Consider the following 23,897-nt stretch of genomic DNA (forward strand, 5'->3'; position numbering starts at 1 on the left):
TATTTGCTCCCTGACAAGAGGAGCTGCCAGGGGCCGTGGCCATGCACAGGAATCATCAGCAGGACAGCACAGAACACACCAGGAAACCATTCATTTTACACACCATTGGAGTTAATTCGGAAGACGTTGGCTGAAGTCTCCTGAAAAAGTTCCTGCAGCTCGCTGGGATCAATCTGAGTGGCTGTGAAGAGAAAAAACAGGAAAAAAAATGTTAATACTGGACACCACCAATCACTTTGAAAGGGGAATAGTGCTTTGAAAGGGGGTATAGATTCCTGCTTGCTGCAGAAATTTAGCCCAGGTAGGGGGGTCTGATGCAGCTTTACACAGGGCCTGGTCATGGAACTTGCACTGGACAGAAAAATCCAGCACCACCAGGACAGTGAAGATGCTGCTGCAGCACAGTGAATACAGCCCACATGCATTAAGATGGGATTTGTAGGGATTATCAGCAACCAGAATACAAATTCCACCTTATTTATAAGTGGGAGTATCAGAACCACAACTGAATGAGAAACCACAATGCCAAGAGATGGCCAGCCAGCACTTTCCAGAGCAGGAGAGCCCATAGAATGTTCTCCTGTGGAAAAAGCAGCAAGCAGAGGGCACCTGCTCTGTGGGGTCAAAGCTTTTGGGGCAGGAAGGAGGTGGGAGCTCAGTGGGATCTCCACACATTTCTCTCCTAATCCCCAAGAGAGGTTCCTCTTCTTCCTATTCCTTCCTGACAGCTCAAATGCAAGGGGCAATGAGTCAATACCAGGCATTCCTACTGCTGGTGCACAGAAAAATTCTTACAACTTCATTCTCAAGGTCCCCACTTTAGCCAAGGTACTCAAATCTGCCCTACAAGGAGAACACTGAAGTGAGGGTTTGAACATTTTGGGATTCCAGGTTTGGTGGAAGGTGGCGTGGGACTTTTTTTTTTGTTTGTTTTTTAAAATTTTTCGTTGATGTTGTTTTGGGGTTTTGTTTGTTATTAGGTTTTTTGGGTTTTTGTTGGTGTTGTTCTGTTTGTTTATTTAGAATTTTTTGTTTGGGTTTCATTTTTTTTGGTTTGGTTTTTAACTTCATTTCCCAATTTTAAAATCCCTGAAACTGTCCCAAACTTCTTCACAGTTTCATCACTCCCAGAGAAGGGGTCATGTGATGGTAGACTGAGCTATACTAGAGAATCACAGAATATTTTGGGTTGTAAGAGGCCTTAAAGATTATCCAATTCTATCACCCTGCCATGGGCAGGGACACTTTCCACTATCCCAGGCTGCTCCAAGCCCCATCCAACCTGGCCTTGGACACTTCCAGGGATGGGGTAGCCACAGCTTCTCTGGGAAACCTGTGCCAGGGTCTTCCTATCCTCACAGAGAATAATTTCTTTCTAATATCCCATCTAAATCTGCCTTCCTTCAGCTTAACACTATTAATTATGGCTGTATTAAGTCCGTCTCACAGAGTAAGGATACATCACGTAAATAAGATTTAACAGGCATTTCAATTTTGATTGATCACAGTCACCAGAGAAACACTTGCTTGTAATGATGTCTTTGTCACCGGTTTTATGGCAGCAGCTTTCCAGCAGATTTTTTTATTCTGCCTCCCACCTGTGTCAGCTTTCGTGGGTTTCCCAGAAGCTGCTTTACCCGAAACTTTGGTCATAACTTGTACCACCCCAGTGCTCGTCCACCCAGCAGAGTAAAACAGCCCCTGTTATCACCCAGCTGCTCCTCTGAGGTGAAGCATCTCAGACTCAAACAGGAGCTGAGATTAATTTCTGCAAGTCAGCAGACTGGAGCTCTGACCTACTCCGCATCCCTTCACCAGATTTCCCTAAGCTGCTAAAGCACCACACACCCAACCTGCACTTGGCAGAGCAGAAAGATAACGGTGGAGCAGGGCAAAAAATGAGGGAAATTGGGCAAAACAAGAAGCCTGCTGGATGCACTGCTCAGGTTAGGGCTGAGGATGCATCTCCAGTGCTGGAGGAGCAGCTGCACATTCAGAGAGAAGAATTTCCACTGCTTCTCACACTCACAGAGACAGCTCAGCCCTGCAAGAGCTGTAAATAAAGTCATGGATCAGCCTGTCAGGATGAACAAATCCAGGGTATTAAATGCTGTTTAATCCAAATGCACAGGGCCTCATTGCTAGAGATTTTCCCACTCTTCTATTCCTGCAGTTTCTCCTAAATCAGCTGTCCCAGACACTCCTTTCCTTTGTTCCATAGAGGAGACTGCAGAAGAGCAGAAATTACTGTGGGCTCCCCTGTCCCCCAGGAATTTCACTTGTTGCTAACAAATTCCAGCTCTCATTAAATCACTGGTGAAAGAGCAGCACAGGAAAAGATTTTTGGATCTTTACAGACTGTTATTACCCCCATTTTAGAAGCTTTTTCTTGGATTTTCAGAGTGCTAACATGTTCCAGAGAGAACTCATCTGCACATTTCGGTATAGAACTCATTTTGGATGGGTGTTTTTGTGGTTTTTTTTAAACTTCTTTATTTTATTCTATCCTTAGAAACACTAAATTTGCCTCAACAGATTTTTATCCTGGCCCAGTGATCCTGAATCCACTGAGATACTGAACAAAGCCTCAGATGAACCATGAAGCAACCAAACCAAGGGCTGGGAATTCCCTCAAGAGCTCAGTTGGAATCACCAGGCTGGGAACAGCTCTGTTTTAAATCCCAAAATAATCCAGACTGCAGACTCCAGTGTGCTCCCACATGGGGACTCTCCTGCACAGCCTCCAGCAGGTACCTCTGAGGGGTCATTTCAAGGGCCAAAGTCACACCAAGAGTCAGATGAAAAACCCCAAATGTTGCAAAAGGCAGGAGAAGCACCAGTTCCACTGAGAAGGAAACACAGAGCAACACTGAGAATCCAGAGTTGTTCCATGAAGTGAAAAACTACCCAAAAGCTCAGGTGCTAATATGGGAGGGTGAGATTTATTTATATTTATTGGTGGGAGACCAGTTTCCTCACCCTGTGCCACAATTCCCTAATGGGAAAGAGACAATGCATGTGGCTCATACTCTAAAATAATGGAAATAATTCTGTTTTTAAGCCTCCACATATTCATTGCAGTCAAAATTATATAAATGGAAGAGGACTGTGAGGTTATAAACTCCTCCTCAAAGGCCTCAGTCCACACCTATCTAACAGCACCCACAATCACCCTCATGCCTAAAAAGAAATGCAAATTAAATCTCAAAAAAACCCACCCAACAAAGAAAATTAAACTTTTGTCCAAAATTTCCAAACAATTATTTTGAAAATGCAATTCAAGGAGAATGTTTTTTTCTGAGAAAATTTCACTGTATCTGGCATGCAGTTTTTCCTGCCCCTAGACTTTTTATTTCAGGTCACAGCATGCTCCCAGTTCTGGCTTTTATTTTGTTTTTATTTTGCAAAAGAAAAGAAAATAGTAACAAGGAGGCTGTTTTAACTACTCCAATTTCAAGCTTCAACACATCAAGCCGAGATGTTGTAACTATTCATGGAGGATGCAGCAGTTCAAGCAGACAAGCAGAACAATTTAAAAACAGCAGCAGAAAGCAAAGCAAAACTGCCTCTGTACTACCAAGCCAAGGAAGAAAAAACAAGACTGAGAAGTAAAGTGGATGTGAAGTCTGATAAAAAATTAAACATCTTTGATTACATCAAGTGAATACCTAAATATTATGATTCCCCAAGAAGGATTAGGAGGTTTCTGATATGCATTAAATGATGTCATGCATTAAATACATGCCCTGACTATAACAGAGTTTGGGCCACAGCTGGGAAAAAATTACTTTTATTTACCCTGTGGGTCCTCAAGGCTGTGAAGGTTTTGCAGTGGATGTGTTACAGAATCCCAGATGCAAATGGTTTCTCCTCTATTTCCTTAACTGGACGTTTCCAAAAAACATTTGAATTCTTTCTGTTTATTTTTCCAGGAAAATCCCCTTGGATCCCAGGACAACCCAACTTCCTCTGCTATCAGTTCAACCTCCTCCCTGCCTAGCATATAGTGATTTCTTGCCATATTTATTGTCAATATATTTATTTTTTACTCACAGAAATGATAGAATGTTTGGAGCTGGAAGGGACCCTAAATATCACCTGGTCCTGCCACCATGGTCAGGGACACCTTCCACCAGACCAGGTCACACAAACCCCACCAACCAACTCCCAGAGCAGCAGCAAACAATGGCATTTCTGATATTTGCCTATTTAATTCTTCTTTCTCTTGCCTGAAAAGCCTCCCAGGCACCCAGGTAGGTGAAAGAGATGGAAAAAAGAGTTTTTCAATACCTGCACTGCCAAAGCAAAGTGTGTCACTGCACACTCTGCAGGGGAGACCTCAGCTGTGAGTAGGACCTTGAGGGAATTTGTGACTAGGGTGTGGAGTTTTATCCAGAAATTGCTTCATCTGGGCAAAAAAATCTGTGAGGCTGCACCAAGTTTAAATCCAGCCATGCAACATCACCTCACACCCATCTGCTGTGCAGGGGTGGCATCTTAGACCTCTGTGTTACCTGTCACACTTTGGATCAATGCAAAAAAAAAAAAAAAAAAAAAAAAAAAAAAAAAAAACGGAGATAGAAAAAGGAAACTGAATCATGGAATCAGGTTGGAAAAAAACCTTTGAATCCAACCATTAACCAAGCATTGCTAAATCCACCACTAAACTCTGTGCCTAGAGTGCCACACCTACACATCTTTCCAATATCTCCAGGGATGGTGACTCAGTCACTTCCTCTGACACCCTGTTCCCATGACTGATGACCCTTTCATTGAAGAAATCGTTCCCAATATCCAAAACAAACCTCACCTGGTGAATCTTGAGGCCATTTCCTCTTTTTCTATCCTTTCCTTCCTGGGAGAAGTGACAGACCCAACCTGGCTGCAATCTCCCTTCAGGGAATTGTAAGGAGTGGTTGAGGAGCTTAAAAACCCATGCAAGACTTAAACAGGATTTTTGCAACCACTATTTCAGAGGATTCAGTGTATCACTTTCCACAATTCAGAGCAATTATAATCTTTAATTCATCACAATTCTGTCTACAGATGACAGCTCTGGGTGAGGACTGGTACTGGAGGGATGTGGGGTTTGTGTTTGGAGCAAAACAGAACCCAAGGACTCGTGGGCTGCTTCCCCCAGTCCTGCTCAGGAGGGAGAAAATAATTCTGCTGCACCTGGGTATCCCTGGGGCTCTCATGGGCTGGGGCAATCCACAGCTCCAAGCACCACCACCAGCAGCTTTGGTAGGGAAGGAGAAATCCCAGCAGGAATTTATTTCAGTTCCTCCTCAAGACAAGCCAAACATGATGCCTGACCAGGCTTATAAGGTCTTGTCTCGAGTGAGCTGGATAAAATTAATGTAAAAGGGAATTGCTGGAGGTCCAGGACAACACTCATGGCAAAGGAACCTACTGGAACATCCTTTCACTTCATGTTAATGAAAAGCACCCGTGTTTGCCACGTTAATCTTCCTTTCCTATTAATTATTTCACACTAATTTGGAGCTCCTAATGGCTTTTCTGCAGCCAGGTGAAGTCAATTCCCTCCCTGAACTCAATTTTGCAGCAAACCCAAAATAACCTAAAAGTTGCAGGGAAGAAGCAGCAGTAATTAAAGTAACATGGGTAAAATGGGGGAAAAGAGGAAAAACAGGACAAGAATTTGATCTTTCTACTTACAATACCTAATGTGGCTGCAACAAAGCAACTAAGCACCTCAAATTGCCATGGATTTATCCCCAAAGCACCACCAAGAATTACATCTGTGGTCTGTTAAAGAAAGTCACAGATATCCTGCAGCTCCCCACCTTTGAAAGCTTTAACTGAAATTACAGCATCATCCTTTGCTGAAGAAACTCCCACAGAAAGTTACCTGGTCTCCAGACTCCTCTTTGGTGCCATGAAACACCTGCAAGGAGTAAAAAAAGCAGGCAGGAAGCAACCTGCTCACTCTGATTCCAAACCATCCACCCCAAATCCTCAATTTACCTCCAGCAGTAGGAATTCAGCCCCACCACACCCAGCCCTGGGGCTTAACACTTTCACAGCTGAGCTGAGTGGGTGAGTCTCACCCTTCCAGCACCTTGTTCCTCCTCCAGGACCACTCAAGCCATTGCAAAGCTTCAATTCCCCCCTTTTCATACCATTATCCAAGAGAATAATTCCTCATTGAAGACTGAGATCCGCAATGAGAGGCACATGCCTCTGGCTCTGGGAAATGAACTCCTGGCAGAGGAAGAGATTGACTTTTGGCTGCTGGCCAGAGAGGAAAAGAGATTTGCTCTGGAGAAAAAAAATGGTAAATTCGTGTCTTTGTTTTAATTTTTACACAAGAGTTGGCATTAAAGTGAAAAGGTGGAAGAGGGTGAAGTAGGCCAAGGACAAGAAAGAGTAAAGAGAAAGAAGCAGACTGTCATGTAAGGAAGAAAATACAAAAGGCAAGAAGTGGTGGGGGCACAGACACCTACACCCACCCCAGACAAGTCCTTTAGTGCCCAGTACTTAACAGCTTCCCAGGGGGTTCCTCCCTGTGGATTCTCTGGTGTCTGATCCCATGTTCCACACCCCTTGGTTTCTTCCACTGCCAGAACACTGTTTTGGTCTTCCACTGCCTTCCCCTTTCCTATAAACTCCAGGAACCTTGATTCTCCTCATCACCTCTGCTCTCCTGTTGGCACTGGTCAAAAAAAGCTTCAGCAAGCACCAGGACAGAAAGGATTGGCCAAGGATGTGTTTGAACAAAGTTCCTTTCCTCAAAACAGCGAGCCTAAAATAGAAAAGGAAATGGAAGAGAATGAAAGAATCATGTGTAATGTGAAGTTGCTCCTGGCGTGCAAGCTTGGGAGGTTTTTATTTCCTGCTGATGAAATTTGAGTGAAATAAGTGATAAAGGGAAATGTAAGCAAAAATCACACTCATCAGGCACCGTGATTTTCATCAGCATTGTAAAATGTGAGGCTGTTTCACATGGAAAAGCTCTGAAGCTTTTTGCTACAGATTTGTCCAAAAGGGCCTGGGTCTTCTCAGCATGGCCACAGCATAAAGACGGGGCACCTTTGGAATTACAGGTGTAAAAACTGGGATGAAGTTAGTGTTTGCACCCAAAGGGTCAGTGTGTTCAAGAACTCAATTCCCTACGGGTTAACTCAAGGTCTCTATTTGCATTAACACTTATAAACTCCTGTTCTTCTTTTTTTTTTTCACTTTTTTAATCATCTTCCTGATTTGTCCAAGTTCTTTCAAATGTACAAAATACATTTTCTTCCTGGTTTTAGGAATAAAGTTTTACCTGAAGGTAAAATTCTTCCCAGCTGGAAGAAAATTATTCATCACACCCATCTAAAAGGGAGAGGTGTTAGGCAGTGAAGTACCTGCCTTCTCCTCCTCTCCCTAAGGGAAAACCAAGAATCAGAACTGATTGAGTTGGAAGAGACTGACAATTTTATTGAAGTCCAACTTCTGGCCCTAAACAGGACACTCACAAGAATTACATCATATGTCTGAGAGCATTATCCAAAAGCTTCTTCATTTCAGACAGGCTTGGAGCTGTGACCACAGCCCTGGGGAGATGTCCCAGTCCCCAGCCACCCTCTGGGTGAAGAAACTTTTCCTAATATCCAATAAACCTCCCCTGACACAGCTTCAGGCCATTCCCTCAGGTCCTGTCACTGTCACCAGAGAGGAGAAATCAGTACCTGCCCCTCCACTTCAGCCTTCCCCTACACAAGGACATTGCTCCCACCTCACTTCCCCACCAGATAACACTCCCAGAAAAATTACAGAGAAAATGAAAGTAAAACCAACACAACTGCTTTCACAGAATAGATTTTTTTTCTTTGAAAGCCCTACCAGAGCTACAGCAAGTTGGCCAGAGGAGACAGAGGCTTCATAATCTCTAAGTCAAATTAAGTTCTGGGCCTAAATTCAATGAGGGGATAAGACCAAGGAGGCAAAGCAGGCAGGGAGAATCATTTCAGGTTGATAAGGGCCCCCCTAGGGCCCCATTTTTGTCTTGGGCTCTCTTAAATAGTTTCAATACCTACACCTTATCCAAACCTCTAAATTTACAAATAATTAACACACTCCCTGAGAAGTAAGTGCAGTGTCCCCAGAACAAATGCTCCTGGTAGAGCTTGCAAGTTTTAACTGGAGCTCAGCGTGACTCTTTCTAGGAAAAGCCTAGCAAATAAAATAAAAAAAGAAGCCTTGAATACAGATACAATACACATTTCTGAGAGAAATAATAAATACATTGCCTATCCCAAGGAAGTCTAGGAAGCCAAGGAAAAAAGCTATTCAGGAAAAAGTTCCCCATGTCAGTGAGGCCTAGGGAAGTGGGACCAAAACTTGGCAGCTTGGCAAGTGCCTTGGTGGTACAGCAGGCACTGCAAGGGACACTCCAGCCATGGAGAATTATCCCTTATGGAATTCAAGAAGGGAAAAGGTGAGCATTACTTAGCAGTAAAAGTCAACTTCAGAAATTAAAGAAGATACAGGATTTAGAAAGTCGGCCCTCCACAACCTAGATGAGGAAAAAGGCTGCACACAATTCCTTCACTTCCATTTAAATCAGGCAAGAGATGATTTGTGTCCTAAGGAGCATTAAACCCAGGATTGCTTTGCCATATTCCCTCTCCCATGAGGGAGACAACCCAATGCTATTCCAAACACAGCACCAAGTTCTCAGCCACAGAAATACAAATCTCTGTGTACCCAAGAGCTGGCTCAAAGAGAAAAGGAAACATTAAGAATCATTGGAGATCCATGAGGCACCGGCACAAGTTCCAGGAGAAACTGTGGATGTGTCAGCCATGGAACTGTTCAAGGAAAAGTTGGATGGACCCTGAGCAACCTGTTGTAGTGGAAAGTGCTTGGAACAAGATGATTTTGAAGGTCCCATCCAACCCAAATGACTCCATGGTTCTATGAGTAACTATCTTTTTAGAGTGCAATCAAGATTCAATTAGATCTGCTTGGCATTATTTCTGGTTAAGAGGTTTTTGTTCACTTTGGTTTCCTTCTTTAGCAAATCTGCTAATAACAAAGTGCTGAAGAAGAAAGGAAAAGACTCTCTAGTGATTAGCACCTCACCTGGTGTGTCCAGGACAGCACAGACAGTGCCAGAGTCTCAGCTCAAGTAGGAGTGTGGCCAAGGAAATCTGCAAATGTGTTAAAATCATAGAAATCATAGAATGGTTTGGGTTGGAAGGGACCTTAAAGATCATCCAGTTCCAACCCCCTGCCATGGCTGTAGAAATGTGTCAACAGCTCACTGTTCAGCTTTGCCAAACCTTTGGATCCATGTTCCTGAGGGTGCATCTCCAACTTTCTCACAGCAGCAGTAGTCACAAACAGCCTCCCAAACCCACCCATGTGCTGCTAAGTAATTAAAGAGAAATATCCAAACTGTCCACAAAGAGAGGCTGTTCCTGGAGCCAGCCCTGAGACGAACACTCTGCCAGACCCTGCACTGATCCTGGCCAAGTGGAGAGGCTCCTCCCTGGGGAGCATCACACGTTCCATGAGCCCAGAGTGAGCAATTAGCAGCCCTGCCCAAATTCCCTCCAGTTGTGGAGGTGGATTTTGCAAGTGAACGGCAAATCCATGACCAAAATCCTGGAAAATCAGCAATTCCAGTTTGACAAGGTGCAGAGAACTCCCAGAGAGGATCAGGAACAGCACCAGAGAAAGCTGCTGGCACAAGGTGTCACTCAGAAGATGAGCTACACTCTGCTGTAAAAGCAAAGGGGTGAGATGAAGCAGACATGCTGCTTCCAGCTCTTGATGGGGAGGAAAACACCCAACAAAACTCAAACAGAAGTCCCAACCAACCAACAAACTTTGCTACATTACTACCCAAACTGTTTATATCAATTTTTTATTAACAAGTTCCCTGCTTTTGAAAGACCACTAGAAATAGATCAGATTTTTTTCCCCAGCACAGAGTGACAGTTTGTGCTTCTCACTCTTCTTCTCAAGCTTGTTAAAGATGTTAGACAGCAACATCAGTCTTCAGTACAAAACCTGATATTCTCTACAGCTGCATTAATGCTGCCAGAGAAACCTGTTCTCATCCTATGCTCCTGTTTAGGCAGCAGGGGAAAAAAACTAAAATCAAAAAAACCCCAAACCAGCATGGGAAAAAAAAAAAAAAAAACAAAAACAAAACAAACAAACTGCCTTCTAATTTTAAGAAAAACAGCAGCTCTTGTTGATTTAGTAGAAGGAAATGTCAAAGACTCATGAGGCTGTTACAAAAATAAAGATCCCATCACTTCATGGGGGCAACACAATGGCTAGAGGTGATTTGAAGGTCAGGTGAGGTTGGCAGCCCATGGGAAAGGAGCTGGTGGGATCCTCAGCCCTGTTCCACCTGCTCAAACCTCTGCAAAATGAACAAAATAATTCAGAGAACTCCCACTTTCACCACAGGAATCCATACAGACTGCAGCACTCTTCTCCAGATGGGAGAATTAGGGGAAAAGTTGATTTTCTGTGATGGTTAAATGCAAAATAGACTTTGGATTTTAAGCAAAATTTTATGGAGAATAAATGCAGAGCAGAGCTGGGTAGTGAATTTAGAAGCTGCTAATTTTGGTGGCGTGGAAATTTTGGTTTTGGTTGGACAGTTTTACAATTAATAGTTTTTCTCCATGTTTAAGCAATGGGGAGACAAACTTTAAAAGGTTTTGCATAATTCTGATGTGACACCAAGACGCAGTTAAGTCGCTTTTAAATGAAAAAAAAAACCACTTTGTTTTTGGTTTGTTTTTGTCTTTTTTTTTAAACTTTTTCTGGTAGTGGATTAGAATAGAGTTAAAAGGACAATTCATTTCTGATTGAAATAAATCAATGTACTGGAAAATACCAATTAATTTTTGAAATATCCCTATCAAATCCTATTGCTTCTTGCTTTCCAAGATGGAAAGTCTAATCATGTTCCTTCCTTCATGCTCCAAAGCAGTGGCAAAAGCAAGTATTAGGACAGTGTCTGCCTGTATTTTTAAAAGAATACCTAAGTCATTACAAAACAAAAAAGGCAATTTAAGGTATTTGACAGTTTGTTTCATTTTTTAATATTGATGCTGTATGAGGATATAAATAAAACCTGAGTGAAAGCAAGTTTTGTTTGTACTGCCATATTCCTGGGAGAGTCTGCAGTCCTGTGTTAATGCAAACACAAACAACAGCACCAAGAGGATGAGAAAATGTAAAGGAATTGACTGGAAAAGCAAAGTGGAAATGATTAATCTTACACTTACTGCCCGAGCTGTTGGGAGTGTAACGTGAAAACAGCCAGCGAAAAAGATGAAGAATCCAAATATTTTTGAAATGTCGTTATTTAAAAATTTATTGGTGGTATAAATCACAAAATATTGTTTTTATTTTTATACTGGCACTTAATCAGCCTCTCTTCTGGTCTTATTAATGAACTCAGCACTAATTGCCTTAGAAAATATCTTCTTAAAGATTCAGGCTATTAATGACAAGATGGAGATGATTTTTTTTTCCCTGATTAAGTCCACGTGATGTGAGTGGTAGCAGAAAAAAACAGCCCTATGAACAAAAAGAGAAACCCTGCAAAATATTACCTTGCCACGACTTTCCAGCTGAACAAACACATCCCATTGGGATGGGACAGTGAATGCTCCATTCCTGGAAATGTCCAAGGCCAGGTTGGATGGGGCTTGGAGCAGCCTGTGACAGTGGAAGATGTCCCTGCCCAGGGATTGGGACTGGATGATTTAAGTTCCTTTCCAACCCAAACCATTCCATGATCCAAGTAAATGGATATTTCTACACTCCCTGTAAATGTGATGCTGGACCCTCAAGTTTGTTCCAGAGTCAACACTTGTTGCAGCACAAATGTGCAGAATTTCAAGTCTAGAAAATGCTTTTTCTTCCCATTTTCTTCCTCTTCATAACTTTCTTCATAACCCAAAATTCAGGCCATGCCAAGGACACAGAAGACAGATTGCTCCCACAGTAAGTAAAACCAAAAATCTCAGAGAGACCTTGCAGAGTCATTGAGACCTGCATGAGGAGTTTTCACAAACTAAAAGCCCCGGAGAGATGAAGTGAGATCTGGGATGACAGGACAGCAGAAATTACTGAAACAGAGACAAAGTGGATGCAATGGAAAATAGCAATGGAGCAATGCAACAGCTGGCACCCATCTATGGGAAAAAAGGTTTGTGCACGGGTAATGTTGTAAATGCTGCAGTGGATTTCCCAACTCACAGTAGAAGTTCCAACAGATGCACCCTCCTCTTCTGGAGAGCTTCAACTCTCCATCAAAGATAAAAGAGGAGCAAGGTAATTTATTAGACATTTTATAAAGAAATGAAAAATGTTAATACACCCCTTGCCATTTATTGAGAATCTTTATCATGTTTAAATAAGAAAACTATACTGCTAATTTATGCAGGATACTTTATATACCTTCTCAGCATTACTGAATAGAGGAAGGAAAATTACTTTTGTTTGCTTAAGATTAACCATAATAGAAACCATCTGGCTCCAAGAATCAGCTATTTTGGAAGAAATCATAAAACCTATACAGGGTTTTATAATCCATATGTACCAGACCCCATACGTCGTTCAGGAAGATGAAGTGCCATCTGCTAGAGCTTCTGGAAGTCTCCTGGGCTTGTTTCTGTGGGACATTTTATGTGGATCTGGTCACCCACAGCTTATGGAATCTGCAGCTGGTCAGCAGAGGTTGTAGCAATGGCCATAATTTGTCCTGTTTCTTGTTACACAGCTACTGCTGCAGTTATTCCCTGGAAAGGAAGGACTGGCACAGGAGGCACTGGCTCAGCTGCCTCTCCCTGGGATTCACATGGACCAAATCTTGATTTCTCAGACCCTGAGCAAGCTACTGGCAAGCACTTTTATTGTCCCTCACAGTGAAGTGGTCAATGTGGGGAAACATTACAGGATTAGTCATTCATTTTTTGCACACAGAGGAACATTCACTCAGGAACAGACTGTCCCCATCTACCAAGGGAGGAGTACAGGAGAACATCCTCTTACTGCCATGTAGTACATAGAAAAAAAAAAATACTTTGCTGTTCCATAGATGATTTCAGCTATAAACATTGAGTTGTAGAATGATTTGGGTTGGAGGAGATGATAATAATCATCTTCTTCCAACCCCTTGGCATGGGCAGGGACACCTTTCACTATTCCAGCTTGCTCCACATCCTGTCCAACCTGGCTTTGGACATTTCCAGGGATGGGACAGCCACAGCTGCTCTGGAAAACCTGTGCCAGGGCCTCACCACCCTCATAGTAAAAAATTTCTTACTAATTTCTAATCTAAATCCATTCTGCCTTGTTCTCTACACAGCCTTTTAAAAAGTAATCTCACAGACCTGTTATTGTAGAAGGAAACTTCTAACCCAGCACAGCAACACAGCACTAAAAAGTAAAATTCAAGTAAAAGAGAAGTTCATTAGATGTTTATGCAAAGCTACAGAAGAAACGGAGTTTCTCCATGTATGATGTGATTTGGGCAATGAGCTTTATGCCCACACTTGCACACAAAAGACAAGAAAATGACTGTATAGGCGTTAGCATTAATTAAACATCATTATAGTGCCCTCTGCACCTTTGTAAAGCAAAAATATCCTTTCCTCATGGGTAACCAGCAGCATTTACACTGCACTGGGGCCTGGCCCCATGTTCAGGAGGACTGATCCATCCTCAGGGTCAACTGTGCCTTCAGCTGCAAGACAAAAAGTGGCTTTTTTGCTCTTTAATTCAGCAGAACTTTGCTCTCTTTCTCATTCTCAGCAGGAGTCATTAAATATCTGCAGAGCAGATTTTGCTCTCCATCTTAATTGGAAAGACTCTATTATGTACTTGAACGCAGACTTTCTCCCTTTCTTTCAAAATAAAACTGGGATGTGGCTTGAAGTATTTGCCTAAAAAAAATAAATAAAAAATTCCACGGCACTGTGATACTGATGAGTATGAGAAAGTGGAAGTGACAGGAAACTGATGAAGAAAAGGCTGAGCTAAATTTTTTAGACAACTGGTTTATTAGCTGAAGCATTCTGGTTTAGATCAACAGATACAAATGCCAAACCCAGTAAGCTGGTTTCAGCTGAAAGTTTTTTTCCTTCCTCCCTTTACCATAGTTGAAGCAGCCCCTTACAAGCTTTCAAAGGGAAATGTTTTGACATTTTGAACTGAAATACTGTCTTAAAATTTGCCCATATTAAAAAAAAAGCAAGAAAATTAGAAAAAAAGAAGGCTTTCCCCAAATCCTTCAGTAAGTGCAACTCTCTTTTTTTTTAATTTGCAGATAAGTTCTAAACATAATTGGCAGCCATAAGGAAGAAAAGCTTAACAAGTAAATAAAAATCATTTACATCACCCCCCTGAGTACCAGCAACACTGCTCATGCAGGGAAAAATGCATAAATGCATGTACAAGTCATAGAAAAGAGGTTAAACTAAAATACATCTGAAAGGTTTTGGATCCAAGAGCAAAGCTTGGGCAGAGGTGCAACCTCCACAGGAGGAGTCCTTTAGTCCCTTTGGAAAATGCCAAGGAATCCTGAGGCAAATAATCACTTGAGGGCCAGGGAAGTAATTCTATCAAAGAATCCAAGAAATGCCATTTTGAACTATTTTATGTCTCTTTTCTTCCTGTAGCCTCTCTTCAAACATTCTTGACAAGTGCTACAGGAATTTTCTGACACTTATTCCATGACAAGTGACAGAATCACAGAATGGTTTGGGCTGGAAGGGACCTTAAAGCTCATCCAGTTCCAAGTCCACACCATGGACAGAGACACCTTCAACCAGACCAGGTTGCTCCAAGTCTCATCCAACCTGGCCTTGGACACTTCCAGGGATGGAAGCCACAACTTCTCTGAGCATGTTGCTGCAGCTGAGGTCAAAGAAAACCCTTCCCCACACCTATTCCCTATGAAATGACCATAAAAGTGTTAACACCTGATTTCCAGCACACCTACACCCATTCCCTTCTGTGCACAGCTCTATAAATAGCAAATGTGAACACGTGAGCAGGGTGTTGCCAGCAATGGCTCTCTGGATTTTTGTCAGCGTTGGGATTGCAATAAGAAAATCTAATGTTCCAGCAGAAGGAACAGGACTGCTGCCAAATCCCTGCTCCACCACCTTCCCTTGTGCTGGTTTTGCATCCACCAGCATCAAAAGGTGGGGACAGCCTCTGGCTGGGACAGGGGACTCATTCATGAGCCAGTAGTGGCCACCTCATGGGTACCTGTCTTGGATGTGAGTCTGGGGATACCCCATCCCTGGAAGTTGTGGGTGTCCCATCCCTCGAAGTGTTCACAGCTGGATGGGGCTCTGAGCAACCTGGTCTAGTGGAAGGAGTCCTCTCAAATGCAGGGGACTGGAATCAGATAATCTTTAAAGTTTCTTCCAATCCAACCTATTCTATTTGTCTTTTTACTTCCTTTTGCCTCCTCTTCCTTTTCTTCATTCCCTCAGCCTCTCCTTGCTCTTCCCACCCACCACTTTTGCAGTCAGCAGCAGCTGCTGCCATGCAGAGCTGACAAAGCAGCTCAGGGAGACTGAGACGAGTCACATTCCTCCCTGGGAGAAATTCCTTCCTTGCTGCTTCTTAGGAAGAGAAGGTTGAAACTAAGGGGTCCCCAAAACTGCCTCCATCTCTGTTGCCAGGATGGTGCATCCCCCAAACTTCAGGCCATCCATCCATCTGGTCCTGCTTGAGCGGAGATCTTGGACTCTATGAACTCCAGAGATTCCTCCCAGCCCTCCCCTATTCTGCAGCTCCTCAACAGACCATTCCTCTTCTTCCTTAAATTAAACAGTGATGAAGATCCAAGGAGCAGGAGTGCTATGATTTTCTAGTCAAAGGTTGGATTTGATGATCGTGAAGGTCTTTCCCAGCCTTGATGATTCTGTGATTCTTTTGTGGTCATATCCTGCCTTTCTTCTTTCCAAATCCCTCTTCAGAGGGGACTGGCACTGGGCAGCAAAACAATCTGCAGGAAATGTGTTGCACTGCTGCTGAAACAGGTAAAATAATGCTTTTTAAAGGCAACCATTGATCCCTAAGTGGTCAGAAGTTGCCTCCCACAGGTTTTCAATCATGTTGCACCTCCCACGTGTTATCCCCACTGGACAACCACAAGAAAGATCATGTAGACCAGGTGGGACACACAGATCTGCTGGGGAGGGAGATGCTTTGCAGGTCAAATTCTCCACTCCTGGTCTGCACTGAATGAATGAGCTAAAGGACAGCACAGAGAAAACCACACTGGGTATGTAAAGGTCACAGTAGCCAATTCCTCCTGAAAGCAGAAAATATCTCCCACTGGACACAAAGAAAAAACATCTTGAAGCTCTTGAAGGCTTGTCAAGAATGTGGGGATCACCCCCTAACACCCATCCAGTTCCAACAAGTTCACAGCCTGGTTGGAAAGTTCAGCATGAGGTGATTTCCCCCAAAACAGGGGAGTTTGGCAGCCTCACTCATTCTCATATCCCACTCCTTGTGCTGTGCTAATTCCACACTTGAGATGGTTTAACCTCCCCCAGGGACCTGAGGGGGTCAATCAGCACTTCTCCTCCAGTTCACCGTACCCAGCAGCCTGAGCAGTTAGCAGCAGTTCCTTTGAGTGAGTTGATTTTATCAGAAATTCCTGCTGCAACCTCCGTGCCTGCACAAATGCCGTCGAGGCTTCTATAATTAGAGCACACCGAGAGAGAAAAGCAATTTGTAAGGAGAATTACATCTCTAAAATGTGTCTTTCTCAGAAAGGTGCTGCCTGCATGTCTGGGGGAAAAAGCTTGAATATTCAGGAGGAAATTCTCTGTACTGCTGCCACTAGACATTAAATAAAAAGCTAATTGTTTGGGGTTTTTTCCTCACTAACAGTCGCAAGTCACAAAAAAAGAAACAAAGCCTCACATAGGCACACACAGGTGCAAAATTATACACACCCTGTGCTTAGTCAAAGACAAGATACACACAAAATAACCAAAATATCGGCCAACATGGTGAGTGCTGTGACTGTGGGTCTGTTTGCAGTGCAGTGGCATGAGACCTAGAGGAACAAACCTGAGATAAATTTATACAGGTTGAGATTTATAACAGCAGAGTACATGGTGCTGTGTATCATGCTGGCATTGGTGTTGCTCCAGAGCAAGAGCATTTTGATCTACCAAATCCCTCACTTCTGTTCCCAAATATTTAAATGAGGCAAGATAAACTTGCTGGGCAGTTGTATCTACCAGCTGCTGCGGGGTACTGGGGGTGTTTAGTCTGGAGAAAAGTGGGTTCAGTGGAGACTCACTGCTCTCCACAACTGCCTGAAGGCAGGTGTGGTGGTGAGGTGGGGTTGGACTCGCAGGAAACTCATGATAGAAAAATCGGAAACAGCCTCAAGGATCACCAAAGGAGGTTCAGATCATATATTATAAAACATTTATTCACTGAAAGAGTGGTTAAGCATTGGAACAGGCTGCCCAGAGCAGTGGTGGAGTCCACCATCACCAAAAGAGTTTAAAAAATGAGTCGATGTGGCCATGGTGGTATTTGGTCAAAGGCTGGACTTGATAATCTTTGAAGTCTTTTCCAGCCTTATGGATTCCATGGTTCTATGATCCCATGAAAATGTTCCCACCCACAGCCAACCCAAGGCTGTTTGCTGGTTTGGTGCAGCTAAAAAACACCTCTACAACCCTGACTGGGGTCTCCCCTGAGTTGTTGTGGCTCTTTTTGTGTCCCCTTCCCTTGCTGCAGAGCCACAACAGGCACCCACAGCACCATGAAGCAGAACCACTCCGGTCTCTGGGCCACCACACAAGAGATTTGGGGCTATTTTTGCAAACAGGAGGAAAACAAAACCTTCCCAGACTCTGGGCCATGATCTGTTCAGGCTGGGGGCAAGAGCAGGGGAATGGTCCTGAGTCCTGGTCCTGACCCTGCAACATCTGAAGCTCTCTCCCTTCTCCACTGGAACCCTGTCCCCTATTTCTATGGGAAAATCTCTGTGATCCTGCCTGCAAGACTGAGGGAAAATGACAACTTTGGGTCTCGGTTGCAAGGATGATGCAAGGAGCTGAATATACATTGAATAATACTGCAGGAATTTCTTCACATACAGGTAATTCAAAAAGACTGACAAATTAATCTCATGATCCCTTCCAGCTTTAAAATCCATGACTGCAAGAGCTGAAAGGCATGCCAGAATAAAAATATATAATGCCACTTAACTGTTAATGCCAAGGTTAGATGTATTTTCATCCAAGATGGCTAAATAACAGAATTTCAAAACTTCCAGTGAAGTTTTGCACCTATAGACTGAGTAGGTGGAAAACAACACTTTTAAAAGGAGCATCTTTGCGTCACTAAAAGCACTCTCTGTCTAAATGGGCTGGAACTATGTCTGGGGACTTCCATGCCATTGTCTTGAAATATTGTAAAAATAAAAAATTTTAAAAAACAAGCTTCACAGACGTGGAAAGTTACAATTCTTGTGCTGCCATTAAAAGGTTGGAGGCTTCAATCCTTCAAACAGTAGTTGGCTTGTTTAAAGAACAAAGCTCAAAGGACATTAGCAAGATTCATCTTGTTAATCATTCATTATCATTCTTTTTCTCTTTCATCAAAATGTAGGTTTTTACTCAGAAGGTTGCAATATACAGAGTTTTTGAGGGCTGTTTCATTCTTACCCTGTTTCCCTATTGAAAGTACACTAAGATGATACTTTGGGGCATTTGTGGTGGATTTGGAAGGCCTGGGTTTATAACTGGACTTGAAGGTCTTTTCCAATCTTAAAAAATCTATGATTCTATTATATTGGTCATTGGGTTGCCCAGAAAACTCATGGCTGCCCCATCCCTGGAAGTGTCCAAGGATGGATTGGATGGGGCTTGGAGCAATCTGGGATAGTGGAAGATGTCCCTGTCCATGGCAAGGGGCTGGAACTGGATGATATTTAAAATCCCAGGTCATTCTAGGATTTTATAATTAAAAAAAAAAAAAAAAAAAGCATTTGCTCCACGTACAAAGGAAACACAGTTCCACATTCCCTAGGTGAATTTCAGTAGTGCTAGAAAACAACTTCTGGCAGCTGGTGAGCTCTAAGATACCCAGTGACACAGAAGATCTCTGCAACCCCTGCTGGGATCTGAACCCAGGTCAGAGCTTAGCTGTGCCAGTGTTGGACAGCCAAAATGCAGAAACCTGATACAGCCCAGGCTGCAGCACACAAATATGAGCATCAAACACTGGTTTTTCTAAGAGAAAACCTACAAGGATGCCCTAAAAAGCCTGCAAATATTTCCTGTTCCTTGCTAAATTCTCATCTGACTGCTCCACCTCTTCACCCATCTGGTGGAGGGCAATTTTCGTGCAGACACAGCTCAGCTCAGACAGGGGATGGAGGATGGGATGGAGGGGATCCCCTTCAGGGGATGGAGGACACACCTGAGCTGCGGAGAGCAGCACAAGGGAAATCTTCCTGAGTCAGGATGCTCACACCAGATTTGGGTCTGGAAGTGCTCCAAGTCCCTTCAGGTTGGTCTGGACAGCCTTTCCTCTCTCTCAGGGGGTCAAGAGCTGCCCCCATCCCTCCACCCAGCCAGAGCTGGCAGCGCTGCACCGATCAGCATTCAATTAGGAGAGCTCCCTGCAAGCTGAGAGAGAGCTGAAACACAGAGGGAGGAAGAAGCCAGCTCAAATAAATGGATAATTGCCATTTAATTCCCACGTATTAGATTTGGCAACACTCGCATGACGGTTAAGTCAATAAAGCAACTTTGACTCCAGCCTGGTTTGAGGACGGGACAGAGCAATCAATCTGTCTGACAGGATCTGCCAGCCCTGCCAGGAGCCCTCGGGGTGGGGACAGAGGAAAGGCCACTGCCCCACTGCCACGTGGGCAGGGAAATGGTCCTTTGTGTGCCAACAGGAGTGTTGAGCAATGATCCCATCCCTGCTCTTCCTAAATTAGGCAGTTTCCCTCGTGGACAATGCATTCCTCTATTCCTACACCTCAATTTGGCTGCACAGCACAACCCAGGACCTTGCTGGGAAGGTGTTGCTGTGCCAAGCCAGTCTGTCCATCATGTCCACATGAACACAGCTCAGGAGGCAAGCCCATGTAGGAAATTCACTGGCAGGCAACCTGCTCAAGGGAATGAGCTAATTACAGCTGCAGCAGAGAGATGAAAACTTCCCAGTGCTGCCTCACAGCTCCATTCCACCTGGCTGCACATCAGTGAGGGAAGGATGTCCATGGAACCTGCCAGTGGGAAGCAGCAAAGGGCTCTGAGGGAACAGCCCTTGCAGATGTGTTTAGTCCAAATCAATACTAATAAATGTTTCCTGGCATCTGACATCAATAGATATAAAATAATTCATTTACAGGTGCTGCTCCCTTTCACTGAGACAAGATTTTTATTTTTTTTTTTTGGTGAGCTACAGTTTCCTTTGGGAGGGACAAAATCTGCCTCCAGCACAACACAGAGTTGCTCATATGAGATGAGGGAAAGCAAGTGAAACCATGGGAATTTGAGTTCAGCAGAAAATATATCAAGACAGAAATGCCACCAATAATACATTTATTACTGTTGTTATTATTATTATTATTTTATTATTATTATTATTGCAACCAAGAAGCATAATTTTGCATTTCATGGCACCTACAAAATAGAATTCTGCATTACATCACTGCTCCAGTGGTGTGTCCTACCCAATATACACACAAGAATCTGTGAAAGGCTGAAAAGAAAACCGTGGCAAATTGTTTTGGGTGAGCACACAGGCAGGCATTGCACAGGCTCTCAGGCTCTATATTGTGATAAACCTGGAAATCCCTGGAGATATTGCCATTAGTTTCAGTGGATTTAACACATATAGGGCACATTCAACAGCAGGATGCATCATAAGAGTATTCAGCCATATAGACTGAAACTTCACCAGTATGAAGCAATGACTTGTCCATCCTTTGCTGCTTAAATGCAAAAAACAAACAAACAAAAACCCCAGCCCACAACCAATAAACAGTGCACACACAAGTGCACAAAAAATATCAAATATCAAAATATCAACTTAACACTTTATTTTATGAATATCAAAGCAGGTAAATTTAAAAAAAATCTAAATTCCTCAGTACATTTGTTACCATTAGAATATTAGTGATAATTCTTTGCCTTACAGTATTTAGATAGATGTGATATGGCTATAGATACACATAAAACACATTTTATAGCATATTTCCATTCCAATGTAAATATTTTTCTGAGATGTCCTACAAGGCAAGAACATTAAAAGCACCTGCTATTAAATCTTTGCTAAAACCTCCAAATTTCTCATGAAAATTTGAAGTGTGCTGTTAATGAAATTGTTGAGTTTTTAATGTACATGTCATTCTGATGAATGTAGAACATAATTTCCATAATGTCTTACATGTTTCATGCACTTCTAGGTATTATACCATCCTCTGAATAACTCAGGGAAATAGATTATTAGCAGATTATTAGGAAGAAAAACAGAATTATGGAGCCATATATGGTTACAGAGAATTTGCTTCAAGGTAAGAATCACTGCACAAAACTTCCCAAGTGCTTGCTCACTTTTCCAACCACCAGATTAATGCTTTGCAATCCTTGCAATAATTTAATTAAAGTGATCAGAAGATGAGAAGTAATACTGCATCACTGAATATAATTAAACTTCAAGTTTATCCTCTAGAAATCAAGAAAAAAATCATATTTCTTCAAGGAAAGGCATTCATTTTATTCTGACAGTTGAGAGAATAAAAGTAAAAAACCAGTCAACTTTGTTGATACCATCTCTCTCTCTCTCCAAATGACAATTCTTGCCTGGCTAAATAATCGAATAATAAGCATTCTGCAAAGCTCATCTTCCTTTTCTGAGCTGTCTGAGCCACTTTACCCCATCCCACCCCTGTCATTGCATGGCAAAACAGCAGTGCCTGTGTGAAAATGGCAACAAATAGTCATGTGGGAGCCTGCCCAGAAGAGAATCATGGAATCATAGAATATCCTGAGTTGGAAGGAACAACAGGATCATCAAGTCCAACTCCTGGCGCTGCAGCAATCCCACCCTGTGCCTGAGCTCTGTCAGGCTTGAAGCTGCCACCACTGCCCTGGGGAGCTGTTCCAGTGCCCAAACACCCTCTGGGGGAAGAACCTTTCCCTGAAAACCAACCTAAACCTCCCCTGACACAACTTCAGGCCATTCCCTCAGGTTTTGTCACTGTCACACAGAGCAGGGATCAGAGCCTGCCCCTCCTCTTCCTCTCATGAGGATGCAGAAGACCACACTGAGGTCTGCCCTCAGTCCCCTCTTCAGGCTAAACACACCAAGTGACCTCAGCCACCCCTCATATGGCTTCACCTGCAGACCCTTCCCCATCTTTGTAGCTCTCATTTAGATTCCTGTCAGCAGCTTCACACCCTCCCTGTGCTGTGAAATATCGTCTACTTATTAAAACCAACACCTGACCATGAGATGGAGCAAATGAGAAGACTTTGAGGGAGGCTGAGACCACTCAGGTCTCTGATGAGGACTTAAATTACACATCCATTGAACCAAAGCCACTTTTCATTATGACATAATGAAGGATAAACACCAGAGCATTACTCAGCTCCCGGCGCTCAGAGCTCGAAGGACACTGAGTGGGTGGCAGAGAAAATCTGAAAGCAAAGGGAGAAATCAAACTCTGCACCATGGCATTATCTGGAGCTGGTCTTCTGTTCGTGCTTTGTCTAGTGGCCTCTTCCTGATAAATCATATTATTACAGCACCCTCAGGGGTCACCAGATCAGCAGGGCTCAGCTGAGCATCTCTCAGATGTTGCTCTCACCACATTGAGGCAGCTCCTGCAAATACAGGAGGAGCAGAGATCCACCTGCAGCCCATGGAGAATCCCATGGGACTGAGACAAGCCTGAAAGGGGGCTAGACTCCATGGGAAGCCCAGGCTGGAGCAGGTTGGCTGGCTGGAATTGCGACCCCATGAGAGATCTTTGCTGGAGCAGCCTCTTCCTGAGGGACTGCATCCCATGGGAGGAACCACCTTGGAGCAGCTCATGAAAACTGCAGCCCATGGGGAGGACTGGTGCTGGAAATGTTCATGGAGCACTGCCTTGCATGGGAGGAGCAGGGGAAGAGTGTAAAAATCCCAAGCCTTGAGGAGGGAGCAGCAGAGACAACCTGTGATGGACTGACCATAAATCCCATTCCCTGTGCTCCCACACCACTGGAGGGGAGGAGGTAATCAAAATACTGAGGGAAGTTGAGCCTGGAAGGAAGGGAGGGGTGGTGGGAAGGTGTTTTAAGATTTGTTTTTATTTCTCATGACCCTAACCTGACTTTTGAACAGCAATGTTAAATTAGTTTTCCCTTAGGTTGAGACTGTTCTGCCTATGTCAGAAATTCTCTCCTTGCCCTTATATCAAACCAAAAGCATTTAATTTTTTTTTCCTCCCCTTTCCAGCTGAACAGGGGAGTGAGAAGGAGGTTTGGTGTGAGCATGGCACCCAGCCAGTGTCAACCATCCCATCCAGTACCACTCCAGCACCATTATGGGCCGTGCTTAATGCAATGGAAAGTGCTGTGGAACATTAAATTTCCACCTCGAGGACAGGCAGCTCTGCAGGACTGAAGATGCTGCTGCCTGCTGAAACCTCACCCCTGCTGAAATCCTCAGACACAGGCAGGGAATATTCTTCCTGACTTGGTCCCTCAGAGGGACCTGCACCTGACACATGAAGGTGAACTCTGCTGCTATAAGGCTGGATCCAAAGAAAAAATATTAATATTAAAAATATATATATATAAAATAAAAGTAGACAAGATGAAGGTTCTGCTGCCACAAGAGAATAAACACAGTAACAA

At 43.4% G+C, this 23,897-nt stretch overlaps 1 protein-coding gene across 11 annotated transcripts in view; it reads right to left on the minus strand.

The window, feature by feature from the left end:
* The window catches only part of TSNARE1 (t-SNARE domain containing 1), a 448,830-nt gene that overhangs the window by 299,268 nt on the left and 125,665 nt on the right, over positions 1-23,897 (minus strand). For all 11 annotated transcript variants that reach the window (XM_064398977.1, XM_064398966.1, XM_064398995.1 and 8 more), the window contains one exon: positions 104-181. In XM_064398977.1, coding sequence (XP_064255047.1) covers positions 104-181 — 78 coding nt within the window. The remainder of the gene's footprint in view (positions 1-103; positions 182-23,897) is intronic.

This window comes from Passer domesticus, chromosome 1, assembly GCF_036417665.1.
Source record: "Passer domesticus isolate bPasDom1 chromosome 1, bPasDom1.hap1, whole genome shotgun sequence".
Taxonomy (NCBI): Eukaryota; Metazoa; Chordata; class Aves; order Passeriformes; family Passeridae; genus Passer; species Passer domesticus.